Source organism: Mastigoproctus giganteus, chromosome 9 (assembly GCF_048544385.1).
Source record: "Mastigoproctus giganteus isolate SK-2022 chromosome 9, ASM4854438v1, whole genome shotgun sequence".
NCBI lineage: Eukaryota > Metazoa > Arthropoda > Arachnida > Uropygi > Thelyphonidae > Mastigoproctus > Mastigoproctus giganteus.
The window spans coordinates 36,533,761-36,551,591 of NC_143583.1; the positions used below are offsets into that span (position 1 = coordinate 36,533,761).

Here is a 17,831-nt window from a genome sequence, read left to right on the forward strand (position 1 = left end):
TGAAAAGATCAGGAAGTACTCAAACCTAAGACTGGAAGGCAAAGATATGTGGCTTATGGAACAAGCAATGGCCATTGTGATCAGTGTCAACCACCGACATGATACCAAAGAGCCACCATAAGAACGTCCCAGGCCTCCCAGAGAACACTTACATGGAACTTCAGAAAGCTGTGATTCTGAACACCTGTAGGATATTAAGCGAGTTCCTCGACTAACAGTAATAATAATAGTAAACAGACACAACCAACCACCCCATGCACTTAGTAGCAGTACCTGTCACAAGGAAGGGAAAAACCCCATAAAGGAGAAAAAAGTTTTATAATAATAACTAGGGGCTCTGATCCTGCTCACTATGCTTGCCAACCCCGTGAATGCTTTTCTACATAAAATGTAGCAGTATGACGGAGTAAGTCAAATATTTTTTATGTAAAAGACCAACCTGTCAAAACACACTGATCGATATCTAATCAGGAAATGGCCTATGTAATTATTTACCCGTGAATTTGTAGTGACATAATTGCCCCACCCACTTGTACCACATGACCCACATCCCTCTTCTCCCATTGGCTATCCCACCACCCAGAATTCTCAAGGTCGAATAAATATCACTGTAATAGTTAAATTATAGTAATCTTATAATACTGTGATAAATCTGACTATAAAAGAATAGCAAATGCTTAAAAAACTGTAAACACCAATTACGATTCTTTCTCAAAAGAGACATGCTACTGGACGCCTGGATTGAATATATTAACCACAACAATATACATATCAACGCCACCATCCAACACATAGCACAAAAACACACCAAAAAATGGAACACACTCACATCCAAACCCCCCCCCCCCCACCGTTAACCTCTCTTCAAAATCCTTCACCCCTTCTGAACTCTCCTGCCTAGAATTTGGCTTCAATCTTGCCATTAAAGAACAACACTATCCAATAAAAGATTGTATAATTGAACTCCAGTCTAAACTTGATCAACATCCCGATAAGTGGCAACTTATACACCAGTCTAACAGGATAATAAATTAAACTCACATTTCTCCCTAACATAAAAAAACAACAACTCTCAGATTTACAAAGACTAAGCAAAACCCCAAATATCATCATCCAAAAAGCTGACAAAGGAGACACAATCGTTATCCTGGACACCTACACAGAAAAAATGGAATTAATTTTAGCCGACCAAGATACATATACAAATGACAGCAACCACAACATTACAAAACTTAAAAATAAACTTGACACAATTCTCAGAAAACTCAGATGGAACAAAGGACTCAACCTCTTTACATTACAACAGATAGGTATTCGCAACAACATTCTACCCCACATGTTCAGAATAACCAAGTTACACAAATCTGGCCATCCACTAAGGCCTATCGTTTCTTTTAGTACATCAGCTTTTGCTAATTTATCCACCTTCCTTGTCAAAATTATATCCCCACTCACTCAATTCTCTACATTCAAAATTAATAATACCAACCAAGGATTCCAAAAAATCAGCAACACCACCATATCCGACGAAAACGTATTAGCTTCTTTTGAATCTCTCTCTCTCTCTTTCTCTCTATTTTTTTTTAGGAGCATTAGCAACTAAGGCCATATTGCTCCGGGATATGCGGTGGTCATTCCCTGACCTTTCCGCATCCTCCGTATTTGGTGGTGACGGGTTCGAACCCCGGTCTAATCAAGAAGCGTGTGCTATGCACTGCTGCTCCTTCCCACCTGGCTACGGAGTCGCCTGAGCTTCTTTTGACGTCATATCCCTATACACTAATGTGAATATTCCTTTCACCCTACAAGCATTACGTGTACTTCTAACAGCTGATGACACTTTAACGAAACGTACCTCTCTTTCAGTTGACCACATCCTTGAACTTACCACTCTTTTACTAGACGCTAGATATTTTAGATTTAATAATAAAATTTATCGACACACATTCGGTTTACCAATGGGTTAGGCATTTCTGCCCCCTCTTTCTGAAATTTATCTCACCACTATTGAAAACCAAATTTTACAACCTTTCCCTTCTGAAATTAAATTATACATACGCTACGCCGATGATATCCTAATAATAGGCAACAGAACAACCATAGACAATCTTTTTTTTAAAATTCAATACAATACATGACAGGCTAAACGTTACCCTCGAAATCACAACGGACAACCAGATTAATTTTCTTAATCTCACTATTTATACAACAGACAAATTTAAATACCAAGATTTTCAGAAAAAACACACACACACCGGTAAATATCTACATTTCACTTCACATCATCCCCTTAGTACCAAAAAATCCGTCCTGCACAACCAAATCTACAACGCTATCAAATTCAGCTCTTCACAAAACGATCTACACAATGAATTTCAATACCTTACTGATAAATTCATAGCCAGGAGCTACCCCCCTCAACTCATCCAACACACAATATCCACAATTAAAAACAGTATTAATAACCCCACCAGACACAGTAACAAGACAAATACTTGCATAGTTCTCCCTTACCATAGTGAACTCGCAGTACAATTCCGACGTACATTCAAAGATATCGACATCTCCCTCACCTTCTCTACTTACAATAAACTAGGTTCCCTATTTAATTCTTATAAAGATACACACAAATATCCCATCAGTGATCTCAATAATATAATATATCTTATAAAATGCCAACCAAACTGCGACACCTGTTACATCGGCAGCACTACCACCAAATTCGGTTCCTCCACAACTTGCAATACCCATGCATACTACCACTTCAACAGTTTCAGGACAAGTCAATCCTGCACTGAGTTAACAACCCATGCTCAAACCCCCCCCCGTTGACTCTGCCATCACTATTATTAAACTTAGATCGAGCTACAGAATTCTTCAATATGAAGCCCTCACCATCGAATGGTACCGACACACCATTCCGATCTCAACATTATTAATGCTAAACTTCCCTTCAACCTCTCACCGGCTTGGAACCTCTCGCGACTGATGACGGTTTATTCAACGAAAGTCCCTCGTAACAACTGTTAGCACCACCGGTCTTCTCTTTTTTTAATTTTTTTCATTTTTGTCCTTTAACCTCTTTATGACAACCAAGGATTGGAGATCTGCACTTCTACTTCCTTGCACTCATTTTAAAATCTGTTTAAAATATTTTCACCCCATTCTCCGCCTTAGTTCTTTTTAATGCTTCTTCCAACCTAAATTTAGCCACCATCTACCAATAAATTTATTGCAGACTTATATAAGGTGAGTACCGTTTTTTAAGCATTTGCTATTCATTTTTTATATCACTGTAATTATTTACCTGCATTTACATAAGTCACTAAGGAAAAGGCCTTTTTCTTTGGGTTCCATAATGCATGAGGAATATGGTTGCATCTGAAAGAGCAGGGCTAAAATATTTACAAACTATGCAAATATTTACAAAATACTAAACTTTTTACAAATATACCAACTTATATCAGGTCCCTTCGTTATGGAGGCAGTTGTCTTGCAATTCATCACAAGTACATGCTCTACATTGTCAACAGCAAGTGTCTGATTCTGCCCAGTAACCCACTTGCATGCCTTCCATTTAGCATTCACCAACCTCGTGCACGTGCTTTACTGTCTAATACATAACCAAACCCGGCATCATTTAATGTTCCATTGTAACATTTTTTGTATATTGATGTCAGCTGATGAAGAGATCATTTTCCTAATATAGTAGTGGTATGATGGTAAATAATTTAGTTTTTTTATAAATATTTGTATAGTTTTGTATTGTATAATGTTATTATTTGTATAATAATAACATTATACTAATAATAGTGTCTGGAGACTAGGCACCTGCGAAGTGATATGATTGAGGTGTATAAGGCCTTGAATGGTTTGAGTAAGCTCAATGCTAATGGGATTCTTCTTCTTGCTCAATGTAATCGCCTGAGAGGGCATAAATTTAAATTGAGGAAAGATAGCTGTAGAATAGATGTGCAGAAATTTGCCTTTAGTCAATCGGTGTTTGATTTCTAGAAAAAACTTCCATCTGTCGTTGTAGAAGTGAACAGCTTAAATAAATTCAAGGCAGAACTAGACAAATATTTGGAGCAAATGGATGGGTGAAATGGGAAGTTTTTTTTTTTTTTTGGCTGATTCTTGCTTTCTTGCATCATATGCCACTACTAATGCTAACTTTATAACACACTGATCAAAATCTAATCAGGAAATGCCCTATGTAATTATTTACCCATGCATTTGCAGTGTGGTAAAACAAGCTTCGATAAACCTCACGTGTTCAATAAACCTCATGCATGCACTTTGTTTAGCTAGCATGACCATGTTGTGCTATTGTTGATTTCCATCTGTAACGTATATATGTATTCATAGCTGAGGAAAAGAGACACAGCGTTAAAAATGTCTGTAAGTATTTTATTTTATCAAAAAAAGCAAGAGCAGGGGGCGATGCCCCCTAATAATAATACAGTACAATACAATTTATTGTATTGTATAATAATAATAATAATAATATGTTGATAATAATAATAATAATAATAATAATAATAATAATAATTATTATTATTATTATTATTATTATTATTATTATTATTGCTCTTATAATTAGATGAATTAGATGAATTGTAGGATTCCTTAAGGTACCAATTTACTTGACTTAATAAATGGTAGCAATAGCTTAATTTTTAGTACTCATCTTAATATAAACTGCAGTTGGATTTAGAATAAGTGGAGTGGGAATTAGCTAAAATTGAGGTTAACATTAGCATTAGCACTAGGCTTTACATACCAACTAAGAAATATTGTTCAATGTTTAGGCCTAAATGGATGTCAGATGAACTAATGAGACATATGGCAGAGAAGAAAATGCTTGGGATACATATAAATTAACACGTGACACAGAAGCCTATGATAGATATAAGTTGATCTGTAACCAAGTTACAAAGGAGGTTAGGCAGGCGAAGGCAGATTACGAGAAATCCTTGGCAAGGGATACAAAGAAAAACAGCAAAGAATTCTTTCTTTACTTGTGTAAACTCTAGAAGGAAGGGGATGAATCAGATTGGTCCACTTGATATCGATGGTTCAACTGTTGATGATCCTGCTCAGGTAGCTAAAAAACTAAATGAATATTTTGCATTGACATTCACACATGAGGAAAGGAGTTATTCAGCGAGGGGAAGGCCAGAGGTGTATTCAACTCTGGCAGTAAGCTAGATAATCTTGTAATAACTGAGAGTAAAATGGAGGAGAAATTGTTGAAGATAAACAAAAGAAAAGCACCTGGGGGTGGATGGGATCTATCTAGTTATATTAAAGGAGGCAGCAAAGGAAGTAAGCAAACCCTTATCCATAATTATGAGAGCTTCCTTGGACTCAGGGGAGGTACCCATAGACTGGAGATGTGCAAATGTGACCCCAATTCACAAAGGAGGATCAAAGGCTGACACAAGTAATTATAGACCTGTGAGTTTAACTTCTGTTCCCGGAAAATTAATGGAGGCACTGGTTAAAGAAGCACTGCAGGATCATCTAGACAAGACTTCAGTTATAGCTCAGACACAGCATGGTTTTGTTAAGGGGAAGTCTTGCCTTGCCAATTTGATTGGATACTATGATGCAGTCACAAAAGAACTGGATGCAGGGAATAACTTTGATATTATATACTTGGATCTTAGAAAGGTTTTTGATACTGTTGCACATGGAAGACTGCTGCACGAATTGGAGCAGTGTGGCATTGGAGGAAAATTGTTGCTATGGATAAAGGGATGGTTGAGGGGGAGAAGACAGAGAGGGGTAATCAATGGACACTGCTCGTCGTGGACTAATGTTATCGGTGGAGTCCCTCAGGGTTCAGTGTTGGGTCCATTATTTTTTTTCTGTATTTATAAATAATATTGATGATGGTATATTAAGCTTAATGTCCAAGTTTACAGACGATACAAAAGTTGGCAGAGTTGTTAAGGACACTACTGAAGCTATGCTGCTGCAACAGGATCTCGAAAGGCTGAGCAGATGGGCTGAGGGGTGGGAAATGAAGTTTAACATTGACAAATGTAAAGTAGTACATATGGGAAACAGCAACCCCAGAGCAACATATCAACTCTGTGGTACTACACTGACAGTGGTAGAGAATGAAAAGGACCTGGGGGGTAATTGTGTAGGCAGATATGAAGTTCTCTGAGCAGTGCAGATTGGCTGCAAGAGTAGCTCATGGTGTCTTATCAATGATATACAGGAATTTTTCTAGCAGGGATAAGTAGGTGATTATTCCCTTGTATGAGGCAATGGTCACTCCACACCTAGAGTACTGTATACAAGTGTGGAGGCCTCATTTTAAGAAGGATGTAGAGCTGCTGGAACGAGTACGGGGAAGGGCAACAAGGTTAGTGAATGGAACAAATGATTGCTCTTACGAAGAAAGGCTTAAGGTTTGCAAATTACAGTGTCTGGAGACTAGGCACCGGCGAGGTGATCTAATAGAGGTGTATAAAGCCTTGAATGGTTTGAGCAAGCTCAATGCTGATGGGATTCTGCCTCTTGCTCAGAATAATCACCTAAGAGGGCATAAATTCAAATTGAGGAAAGACAGATGTCCGGAAATTTGCCTTTAGCCAGCGAGTAGTTGGTTGGTGGAGCAGACTTCCATCCGTTGTTGTGGAAGTTGATAGCCTAAATAAATTTAAGGCTCAGCTGGACAGGTATTTCTAACGAATGGAGGGGTGAGGTGGAAGTTTTTTTTTTTTTTTTTTGAGCTTAATTGTTTTGAACGGAATTAAAATGCTCTCAAGGAAATAGAAGTGCATGTCTTCATCCTTGGTTGTCATCAAATAAATTGAAAAAATTGGAACTTGAGAATGTAATCACAGAGACCAATGAATATTCTGTCTCTTGGTTTAGCATGATCAGAGGCATTTAGAGACTAAGATTGGATAGGCCAGTGTAGTTAAGGTGCATTTAAACCGTTAAAAATATTTTAAAATTCTTACAATTAGATGAATTGTAGGATTCCTTATGGTACCAATTTAATTGACTTAATAAATGGTAGCAATAGCTTAATTTTTAGTACTCACCTTAATATAAACTGCACTTGGATTTAGAATAAGTGGAGTGGGAATTAGCTAAAATTGAGGTTAATATGGGTGAGTTTGATTGTTTTGAACAATTAAGCTCACCCATATTATTGCTCTTATATTATTTCTTCCTGATTGAAGGGGTTTCACCTTGTGACATTACTCTTAACAAGTACACAGAATGGTTGTTATGTCTGGTGTTACTGTTGGTCGAGGAATTCTCCGACTTTCCATTGTTCTCTGGGAGACCTATTGCTGCTGGGATGTTATGTTAGGTCTTTGGCACCATACCAGTGGTTGACACAATGATCAGGATGGTTGTTATTTGTTGCATATGCCCTGTCTTAGATTTGTGTACTTCCTGATCATTTCCTCATGGGTTTTCTGGAGATTGCCAGTGTTAGGCTCCACTATGCCAATCAGATAGGTAGCCTTTTACTTCTTGTTAATGAGGGTAATGTCCTAAAGCAAGAAGAAGAAATGAATCGCTTACAAGTTTGATATTATATACTTGGATCTTAGAAAGGCTTTTGATACTGTTGCACATGGAAGACTGCTACACAAATTGGAGCAGTGTGACATTGGAGGCAAATTGCTGCTATGGATAAAGGGGTGGTTGAGGGGGAGAAGACAGAGAGTGGTAATCAATGGACACTGCTCATCGTGGACTAATGTTATTAGTGGAGTCCCTCAGGGCTCAGTGTTGGGTCCATTGTTGTTTTCTGTATTTATAAATGATATTGATGATGGTATATCAAGCTTAATGTCCAAGTTTGCAGATGATACAAAGGTTGGCAGGGTTGTCAAGGACACTACTGACACTACACTGCTGCAACAGGATCTGGAAAGGTTGAGCAGATGGGCTGAGAGGTGGCAAATGAAGTTTAACATTGACAAATGTAAAGTACTACACATGGGAAACAGCAACCCCAGAGCAACGTATCAACTCTGTGGTACTACACTGACAGTGGTAGAGAATGAAAGGGACTTGGGGGTGGTTGTGCAGGCAGATATGAAGTTCTCTGAGCAGTGCAGATGGGCTGCAAGAGTAGCTCATGGAGTATTGTCAATGATATACAGGAATTTTTCCAGCAGGGATAAGGAGGTGATTATTCCATTGTATAAGGCAATGGTCAGGCCACACCTAGAGTACTGTATACAGGTCTGGAGGCCTCATTTCAAGAAGGATGTAGAGCTGCTGGAATGAGTACAGAGAAGGGCAACAAGATTAGTGAATGGAACAAAGGGGTGCTCTTACGAAGAAAGGCTTAAGTTTTGCAAATTACAGTGTCTGGAGACTAGGCACCAGCGAGGTGATCTGATAGAGTGTATAAAGCCTTGAATGGTTTAAGCAGGCTCAATGCTGATGGGATTCTTCCTCTAGCTCAGAAAAATCACCTGAGAGGGCATAAATTCAAATTGAGGAAAGACAGATGTAGGATAGACGTGCGGAAATTTGCCTTTAGCCAGCGGGTGGTTGGTTGGTGGAACAGACTTCCATCCCTTGTGGTGGAGGTTGATAGCCTAAATAAGTTTAAGGCTCAGCTGGACAGGTATTTGGAACGAACAGAGGGGTGAAGTGGAAGTGGTTTTTTTTTTTTTTTTTTTTTTTGGCTGATGCTGCATAAGCTTGCTTTCTTGTATCAAATGCCTCTACTAATGCTAAAAGTTTATCAAGTGGAAATCTGCTGTGCACCAGTGGAAACGGTGAAAAGAGCAAAGATGGCATTGGCCATAAAGATATAATAAACAATATTTTGGAATTTAAAAGTATTTCACCAAGGATTTCAAGACTACTACTCAGGATTTCTAAGAGGTACAAACTAAAGGTTATAATGATATATGCACCAACATCAAGCTATGATGATGAAGAGGTTGAAGAAATGTACACCCAAATTGAGAGACTTCTAGATGAACAGAAAACTCACTACTCCATTATTATGGGGACTTCAATGCTAAGGTTGGAACTGTAGGAAATTTTGGAATTGGTGAAAGAAATGAAAGAGGTGAAAGACTTGTGGAATTTGCAGTATCTCGAGGAATGTCAGTAATGAACACTTTTTTCAAGAAATGGATGAACAGAAAGTAGACGTGGAAAAGCCCAAATGGATTAATAACTAATGAAATTGATTTCATCCTCACTAACAGAAATTGTATTGTGAATGATGTTACCATCAAGAACAAGGTAAATGTTGGAAGTGATCACAGAATAAGAAGATGCACACTTATCATTAGCATTGGTAGAGGCATACAAAGCAAGAAAGCAAACTTATGGAGCATCAGCCCAAAAAAAAAAAAAAAAAAAAAAAAAAAAACACAAACCCTCCCATTTCATCCCTCCATTAGTTCCAAATGCCTGTCCAGCTCAGCCTTAAATTTATTTAGACTTATTAGCTTCCACAACAAAAGATGGAAGCCTGTTCCACTAATCAACTACCCACTGACTAAAGGCAAATTTCCGCACATCTATTCTACAACTATCTATTCTCAATTTTAAAAAATGTGCCCCGTCAGGTTCTTAGTCTGAGCAAGACAAAGAATCCTATCAGCATTCAGCTTGCTCAACCCATTCAAGGCCTTATACACCTCAATCAGATCACCTTGCAGGTGCCTACTCTCCAGGCCCTGCAATTTGCAGAACTTAAGCCTTTCTTGGTAAGAGCGCCCCTTTGTTCCCCTCACCAATCTTGTTGCCCTTCTTTATACTTGTTCTACCAACTCTACATCCTTCCTAAAATGAGGCCTCCAGACCTGTACACAGTACTCTAGGTGTGGCCTGACCATTGCCTTGTATAATGGGATTATCACCTCCCTGTCTCTGCTAGCAAAATTCCTATATATCATTGACAAGACTCCATGACCTGCCCTGGCAGCCCGTCTATACTGTTCAGCGAACTTCATATTTGGCTGCACAATTACTCCCAGGTCTTTTTCATTTTTCACTTCCCTGAGTGTAGCACCACCACCCAGTTGGTACATTTCTCTTCAGTTATTGCTACCCATATGCAGTACTTTGCATTTGTCAAAGTACTGCATATGGGTAGCAATTAAACTCCAGTTGCCACTTCTCATCCCATTTCCCCAACTTATCTAGATCCAACTGGAGTAACATACTGTCATTACTGTCGTTAACAAACCTGCCAACCTTTATCAATATCATTGATAAATAGGCAAAACAACAATTACCACTCTCTGTTGTCTCTCACTCAACTATCCCTTTATCCATTGTAGCAGCTTACCCTTGATGCCATACTTCTCCAATCTGTACAGCAGTCTTCCATGTGCAACAGTATCAAAAGCTTTCCTGAAATCCAAGTATATGATATCAAAATTATTTTTGGTATTCATTTCCTTTGTGACCACATCATGGTAACCAATCAAATTGGTCAAACAAGACCTCCCTTTGCCAAACCCATACTGTGTCTTAACTATTACTGCAGTCTTGTCTCGATGATCCTGAAATGCTTCTTTAACCAGTGATTCCATTATTTCCCCGAACACAAGTTAAACTAACAGGTCTGTAGTTACTTGTGTCACCTTTTGAACCTCTGTGAATTGGTGATACATTTGCACACCTCCAGTCCATGGGGACCCCCCCCCCCCCTTGAGTCCAAGGAAGCTCTCATAATTATGGCCAAGGGCCTGCTTACTTCCTTTACTGCTTCCTTTAATATAACTGGATAGATCCCATCCACCCCAGGTGCCTTCCTTATGTTTAACTTCAACAATTTCTCCTCCACTTTGCTCTCGGTTATTACAAAATCACATAGCTCCCTGTTAGTGTTTGATAAACTTCTGGCACTCCTCTCATTGAATAACTCCTCATGTGCGAATGTAAATGCAAAATTCTCATTCAGTTTATCAGCTACCTGAGCATGATCATCAGTAGTCAACCCATCTATGTTAAGTGGTCTAATCTGATTCATCCCTTTCCTTCTAAAGTTTAAATAAGTAAAGAACTCTTTGCTGTTTTTCTTTGCATCCCTTGCCAAAGATTTCTCGTAATCTGCCTTCGCCTGCCTAACCTCCTTTGTAACTTGGTTACAGATCAACTTGTATCTATCATAGGCTTCTGTGTCACCCATTAATTTGTATGTATTCCATGCATTTTTCTTCTCTGCCACATGCCTCATTAGTTCATCTGACATTCATTTAGGCCTAAACCTTGAACAATATTTCTTAGTTGGTATGTAAAGCCTAGTAGCTTCCAAGATAAGTTCTATGAATGCTTCCCATTTTGAATTTGCTGTTGGTAACATCATCAGTTGGTCCCACTGTATAGAATTTAAATACTGTCTCAGTCCATCGTAGTCACCTTTACGAAAGCAATAACCCTTCCCTTTACCCCTAATGGTAGTTACCTCTTTGAGTAAATCGCACTTCAGCACACTGTGATCACTGCCACCTAGTGGTTCATTTATCTGCAGATTCTTAATGCATGAAGAATCACTACTAATAATCAAATCGAGAGTATTACTCCCTCTAGTTGCCTCCCGAACATGCTGATGTAGAAAACAATCATCCAATAAATCCACAAAAGCCTCGCTAGTGTGTGAGTGACCAGCCCCCAAATTCCAGTCAATATTTGGGAAATTAAAATCCCCCATTATATGACTCTCTGATTTACTGGCCCACTCAATTTCCCTGTACAGTTTCTTATTATACTCATCAGAGTCATTAGTCCTATAGCACACTCCTACTCTCAATTTTGATCTCCCAATGCTTATGTCACACCAAACTGACTTGACACTGCACTGTCCAGCGATGTCGACTGGCTTCACTTCCTTGGATTTTATGTATTTCTTAACTAATAGCATAACCCCTCCTCCCTTCCTATCCTGTCTATCCTTTCTGTAGACATTGTACTCCCCAAATTCCAGTTCTGCATTCCTTATATCTGTGTGACACCACATCTCTGAAATCCCCACAATATCTGCCTTTGATGTTTTGAGCAATACCTCAAATTCATCAAATTTATTTACTAAACTCCTAGCATTGGTGTACACGCAAGTATACATGCACCTGTTCTTTTTCTTAGCTACCCAAACACAACCCATGTGTTTACTTGTACCCCAATGATTCCCAGCAGTCTCTGAAATATCCTGCATCTTATTTTCCAGGCTGCGGCTCATTCCAATAGAAGCAGTGCAAGAATCACTTTCACCTCTGCCAGTGGCTACTGTTAATCTATTAGTTCTTGTACCCCCCCAATCTAGCAGTTTTCCGACCCACCTAACACTGCCTCGATAGCATCAGCAAGCATTCTTGCACCCTTTCTATTTAAGTGTATCCCATCCCTGTAGAAGCAGTCTCTCCTATTAACAAGTACAGACCAGGCTGAAAAAAATTCTACCCCTTGAGCCTTGCACAATCTTTCCAGGGCCGAATTTATCGACAGGGCTCTCATCATATACTCCCTCCTATCGTGTCTGGGCAGAATTGCAGACACTTTCAAATTCAATCCTAATTTACGGCTTTTTTTCAACATTGACCTGTACTTGATAAGTAATTCTGCTGGTCTCCTACTCGTAATATCATTAGTGCCAATGTGTACAACTATATCACCTTTTGTGCCCTTAAAAGATGATATCCACTCTACAACGTCATCAACCTTTGCCCCTGGCAGACGTACCCTGGTCCTGTTCCACCTATCCTTTTTACAAAGCAGTTTCTATTTTCTTTTATATATTATATTAGATATCAATCAGTGTGTTTCAGCAGGTGTATAATTTATGTAGAAAAGATTTGACTTACCCCGTCATACCACTACATATAAGGTACAAAAGTGTCATGAGGGTTGGCGAGCAGAGGCCTGAGCCCCCTGGTTCTCATTGTTATTGTTAATACTGTAACAGGTGATGCTATAAAGATATGTCCACATGTGTAAGCTACTTTCATATGTGCAGTTTTCACATGTGGACATAACTTTATAGTATATCTGTTTCAGAATTAGATCAGTCCAGAAAATTTTAAATACATTTAAATGTTATTGCTTTATCAAGTTTACTTTTTTATTGTAACCTCATGGACCAAAGTTATGAGTCATTTTTAAAAGTACTGTCCTAAAAGTTGCTGCTTCGAGCAATCACTAGGATGCCTGTACTATTTTGCTAGCTGTAAACAGTTAGCAAAAGAGTACAAGTGTAGGTATCAACATTAAATTTGGTTCTATTCATATATTCTAATTCTTATTTGTTGAATCAAACTTATTGCAGATAACAAACCTTTTCAAAGAATTTAAAAAAAAAAAAAATACTTTGATAATTTTATTTTCAGAAATTCCACAAATCATAAAAGGCCCTAAAGACGAACAAGTGATGATAGGCGATCGCATTTCGCTGGACTGTATTGCTAAAGGATATCCAAAGCCACTTATAACATGGATGCATAATGGTGAGAAAGTAACCTCAGGATCTGTTACTGAGATAAAAGGCAAGTTATTTAAACATCCAAATTACCATTTTAGTCCTTAGGAACAGACTAATATTTAAAATTTTTACAGAGGGACAATTTTTAAAAAAATTGTATGTATTTCATATTTTTCACTTCATTTTTCACTTGTTTCAGAAAATTAATGTTTTAAACAAAACAAATTTTCTGTTGATTCTGCACATGAAAGTTATTACCACTAGTTTTGTTAAAACAAGAAGCCCTAATTAAATTGCTAAATATCCTTTATTTTTTAAACTATTTATAAGATAATTTAATAAATAAACAGTTTTACTGCGTTAACTTTACACATTGCATTTCATAGTCATGTATTTCATTCCAGAGTTCTGGAATGAATTACATGACTAATCTGTCATGTAATTCTGTCAAATCTGATTTTGTAGAAAATGAAATAAATACAGGTTTCGGATTCCTTATGTGGCAAGTTTAGGATAGAAGGCTAGCCATTATTTTGGATATTTCTAGATTTTAGGTTCTGTACGATATATATATATACACACTTACATGCTATGGTGTAAATGAAGTGCTTAGACCCAATGTAATTTACATATTTTTACTTCTGAAGTATCTCTTATTTTACAAGATGAAATATGCTTAAAGTCAAAGGCTGAGGATCATTGGGATCATCACTTGCACTTGTGGCACATCAGTCCAATTTTTTTAAATTGTCTTGCAATTTTGGTTGCTTCTGTGTAAAGCAAACTGTGTTAATGCAAATTGTTTTGTTAAAGTGTAGGTGACAGATTTGGTTGGCATGTGTCACTTTGCTTGAGAATGAAAATGAAAGATATATGAGTTTCTTTGATTTTATTTTATTGATTTAATAAATGTAAAAAAGTTTTAATCAGTAATATTGAGAAATACACTATTAAAAAAATAAATAAACAGATGTTTGCATGATCATCAGTTGTGTTTGTTTTCAGGTGTAGAAAGGAAATTGGCTGTGTCATCAGGGTCCAACTGAAATTAATGTAGGGATTTTATATTTCTGTATTTCTAAAAACCGTTTATTTTTATGCACAAACATAATCTTAGATATTTAAATTTAAAGTATGAAAAATAATTCCCAGCAAATAACCTTTGTGTGGTATACATTGATGTGCTCTTAAAAGAATATTTTCCCTAACTGCAGTTATGGAAAATAACACTGGGTGAAATTTCAGCCCTTATGTTATCTTTGAATTTATTAAGTGTGATTTTGGTTGGAGTGGTGTACCCTCTCCTTTAAATAACACCACAAGAAAAAGTCAAAATAACAATGCTTAAAATCTGGAAGTCGGACAAGCCAGTTAATGCTTCCATAGCATAAAATTAATTTGTTGGAGAACATTCCTCCCATGTTGAGCGTGGCTCTCTTGCTGTGTAGTAGGTGGCTCTGTCTTGTTGAAATCACAACTCTAGTAGATTAATTTCTTCCATTTCTAGTAGAAGAAAATTTCTGATCAAGTGTTGGTATTTTTTACAATTCACTGTTACTGCTGACTACTCTGCTCTACATTGTTTCACACTACATCGCATGTTGGGGATACAGTTTCTCTTTTGTACAAGTTGTGGAGATTTTTTATCTCTCACAGATGATAGTTATGTTTTTTCATGAGGCCACTTAAATGAAAAGACATTTCATTGGACATTATAGTTTTGAAATCAGCTCAATATCTGTGAAGAATTCCAAGAGGGTCTTTGCAAATAATAGATGGGTAATATTGTTGTTTGGACAGATTTCTTGGACAAGCTATGCTTTGTAGGGATAGAATTTCAGGTCTTTCTTCATAAGATGTTTCAGTTCTGGTGAACTTTGAATTAGCATTAGCATTAGTAGAGGCATTTGATGCAAGAATGCAAGCTTATACGGCATCAGCCAAAAAAAAAAAAAAACCCATCTGATTAATTTTTGTAGACTGAAACACTGGTGCACAAGCTCATTGTGCACTAGTGCACCTATTTCCAACGTTGTGCACCTATTTCCAACAAATAGGAAAAAGAAATTCTTGCAGAATTTCTTTTTCCTATTTGTTGTCTTTCACTAGCTTATTCCACTTTTTATTGAAATCTTTCTGCACGCTTGCACACACACACTAATGAATAATGTGTTCAGAACGAGCAATGTTCAAACCTTTTTCTCATCAGTATGCTCATAGAGCATACTTAAGGGAATTGTTGTTTTTAAATACATTTCTCACAGTTTTAAAATACTGTTGGATTGTCCACCTCTCCGTGATACAGAAATCTCACATTTTTAATCTGAAAAAATAAAAAGATAAAAATCATTACTATTACGAAATATAGAACTATAAAATCGCTACACAAATTATAGCAGATCCTGTTGAAATATATGTTATTGGACAGTAAATTTTCACCAATAGTTTAAGGTAATACAATACAATATTGTGTATTCAAAAGAAATATCATAAAAGCAAAAATATAAGCCACCTTTGATAATCTTTGTTTGTTATCTCCTTGGATCATCGTAAATATTTGTCAGATAGGACTCTTTTTTTTTTTTTTTTTTTTTTTTTTTGCCACAAGACCAAAGGGTATGCATGAACATTTGTTTATTTTAGTTATATCTCAGTTCTTCTAGTGACAGAAAATGTGGTTCATAGCTGATAAATCTTAGTGAATCCTTCAAAAAATATAAGAATTAAAGATCAAAGAAGATAATTTATTAAAGAAGATTATTAACAATAGTGAGAATCAGTGAGAGACATGTGTCAGAGTTTCATTGTCAGTGAACTGGCTAATCATATTGGTATTAGCAGTGGCATTTGATAAAAGAAACCAAGCTTATACACCATCACCAACAAAAAAAAAAAAAAAAACTTCAATATCATAGTTTTTCCTTGAATTTATTCAAACTGCCCAACTCTGCAACACCACATGGAGTTTTTTTCAGCAATCCATTTCACTGAATGAAGGCAAATTTTTACACATCTACCCTGTAACACTCAGTTTGAATTTATGCCCCCTCATGTGTGTGTGTGTAGTCTGAGCAAGAGAAAGGATTCCATCAGCAGTATTGAGCTTATTCAGTCCATTCAAAGCCTTAAACACCTCAATCAATCTCCTCACAGGTGTCTAGTCCCCAGGTGTTGCTGTTTGCAGAACTGAAACCTTCCTGGTAGTACCCTTTTGTTTCACTCACTAATCTTGTTCTTCTCTGCACCTGCTCTAACACATCCAAATCCATCCTAAAATGAGACTTCCAGATCTGTATGCAGTACTCAAGATGTGGCCTAACCATTGCTTTACAAAGTGGGATAATCACTTCCTTTTCCCTGCTGGCAAAATTCCTGTATATCATTGACAAACCCCATAACCTACTTATCTTCGCAGCCTGTCTGCATTGTTCAGAGAACTTCATACTTGACTGCACAATTACCTCAGGTCTTTTTCATTTTCCACTTTCTTGGATGAAATATGAAAATGGTACCACACAGTTTGTACATTAATCTGAGATTACTGCTCCCCATATGAAGTGTGCATTTGTTAATATTAAACTTCAGTTGCCACTTCTCAGTCCATATGCCTAATTTGTTTAGATAGTTGCAGTAGCTGTCCCAGATTACTGTGTTTAACTATCCAGCCAACCTTCATATCATCTGAAAACCTTAGACATTAAGCCTAATATTCTTCATCAATATCATTAATAAATATAGAAAACATCAATTGTCCAGCACTGAACCTCAGGGACTCTGCTAATAACATTAGTCCAAGAAGAGCAGTGCCCATTGATAACCACTCTCTGTCTTCTCATACTCAACCCTCCCTTTATCCATAGCAGTAATTTGCCCCTAATTCCACACTGCTCCAATTTGCAACATAGGGAAGTATTATAGGAGCACTGAATTTCTACTATTGCCACTTTTTGTTCCAACTTTATAAATCTTTGCTCATCATGATGCACCCATCAATTGAAATATTTTCTTTTGTGAATATTTCCTGCTCATCATTATCATGGCTGTGACCTTTTTCAGTATGCTTCATTAAAACTATCCAAATTGTGATTCTCCTCAATTTTGCAATGACTAAATTGGTCATATATCTCTAATTAAAAACAGTTGTTCTAATTTGGGTCTGTTAATGTGTTTAGAAATAGTTAAGGATGCAAAAAATATCAGCATATAAAGTGTGCCACAAGTTCTTTTTCTTGTATACAGTGGACTCCCACCCAGGATGTCACATGTGGTGAGTATGGGCTTGGCACACCCAGAGTCCTGAGCTTGGATATCATCATTTTTCTCTTTCTTGGTGATTTCCTTCTACACCCCCTCCCCCCTCTCTCTCTCTCTCAGGGTAACTCAATTTTTTTTTTGG

The 17,831-nt window shown here is 37.2% G+C and overlaps 1 protein-coding gene across 4 annotated transcripts in view; it reads left to right on the forward strand.

Annotated features, from left to right (window-relative positions):
- LOC150080147 (interference hedgehog-like) overlaps positions 1–17,831 on the forward strand; it is a 186,311-nt gene that overhangs the window by 96,310 nt on the left and 72,170 nt on the right. For all 4 annotated transcript variants that reach the window (XM_090381915.1, XM_090381916.1, XM_090381913.1 and 1 more), the window contains one exon: positions 13,344–13,499. In XM_090381915.1, the coding sequence (XP_090238041.1) occupies positions 13,344–13,499 (156 nt within the window). The remainder of the gene's footprint in view (positions 1–13,343; positions 13,500–17,831) is intronic.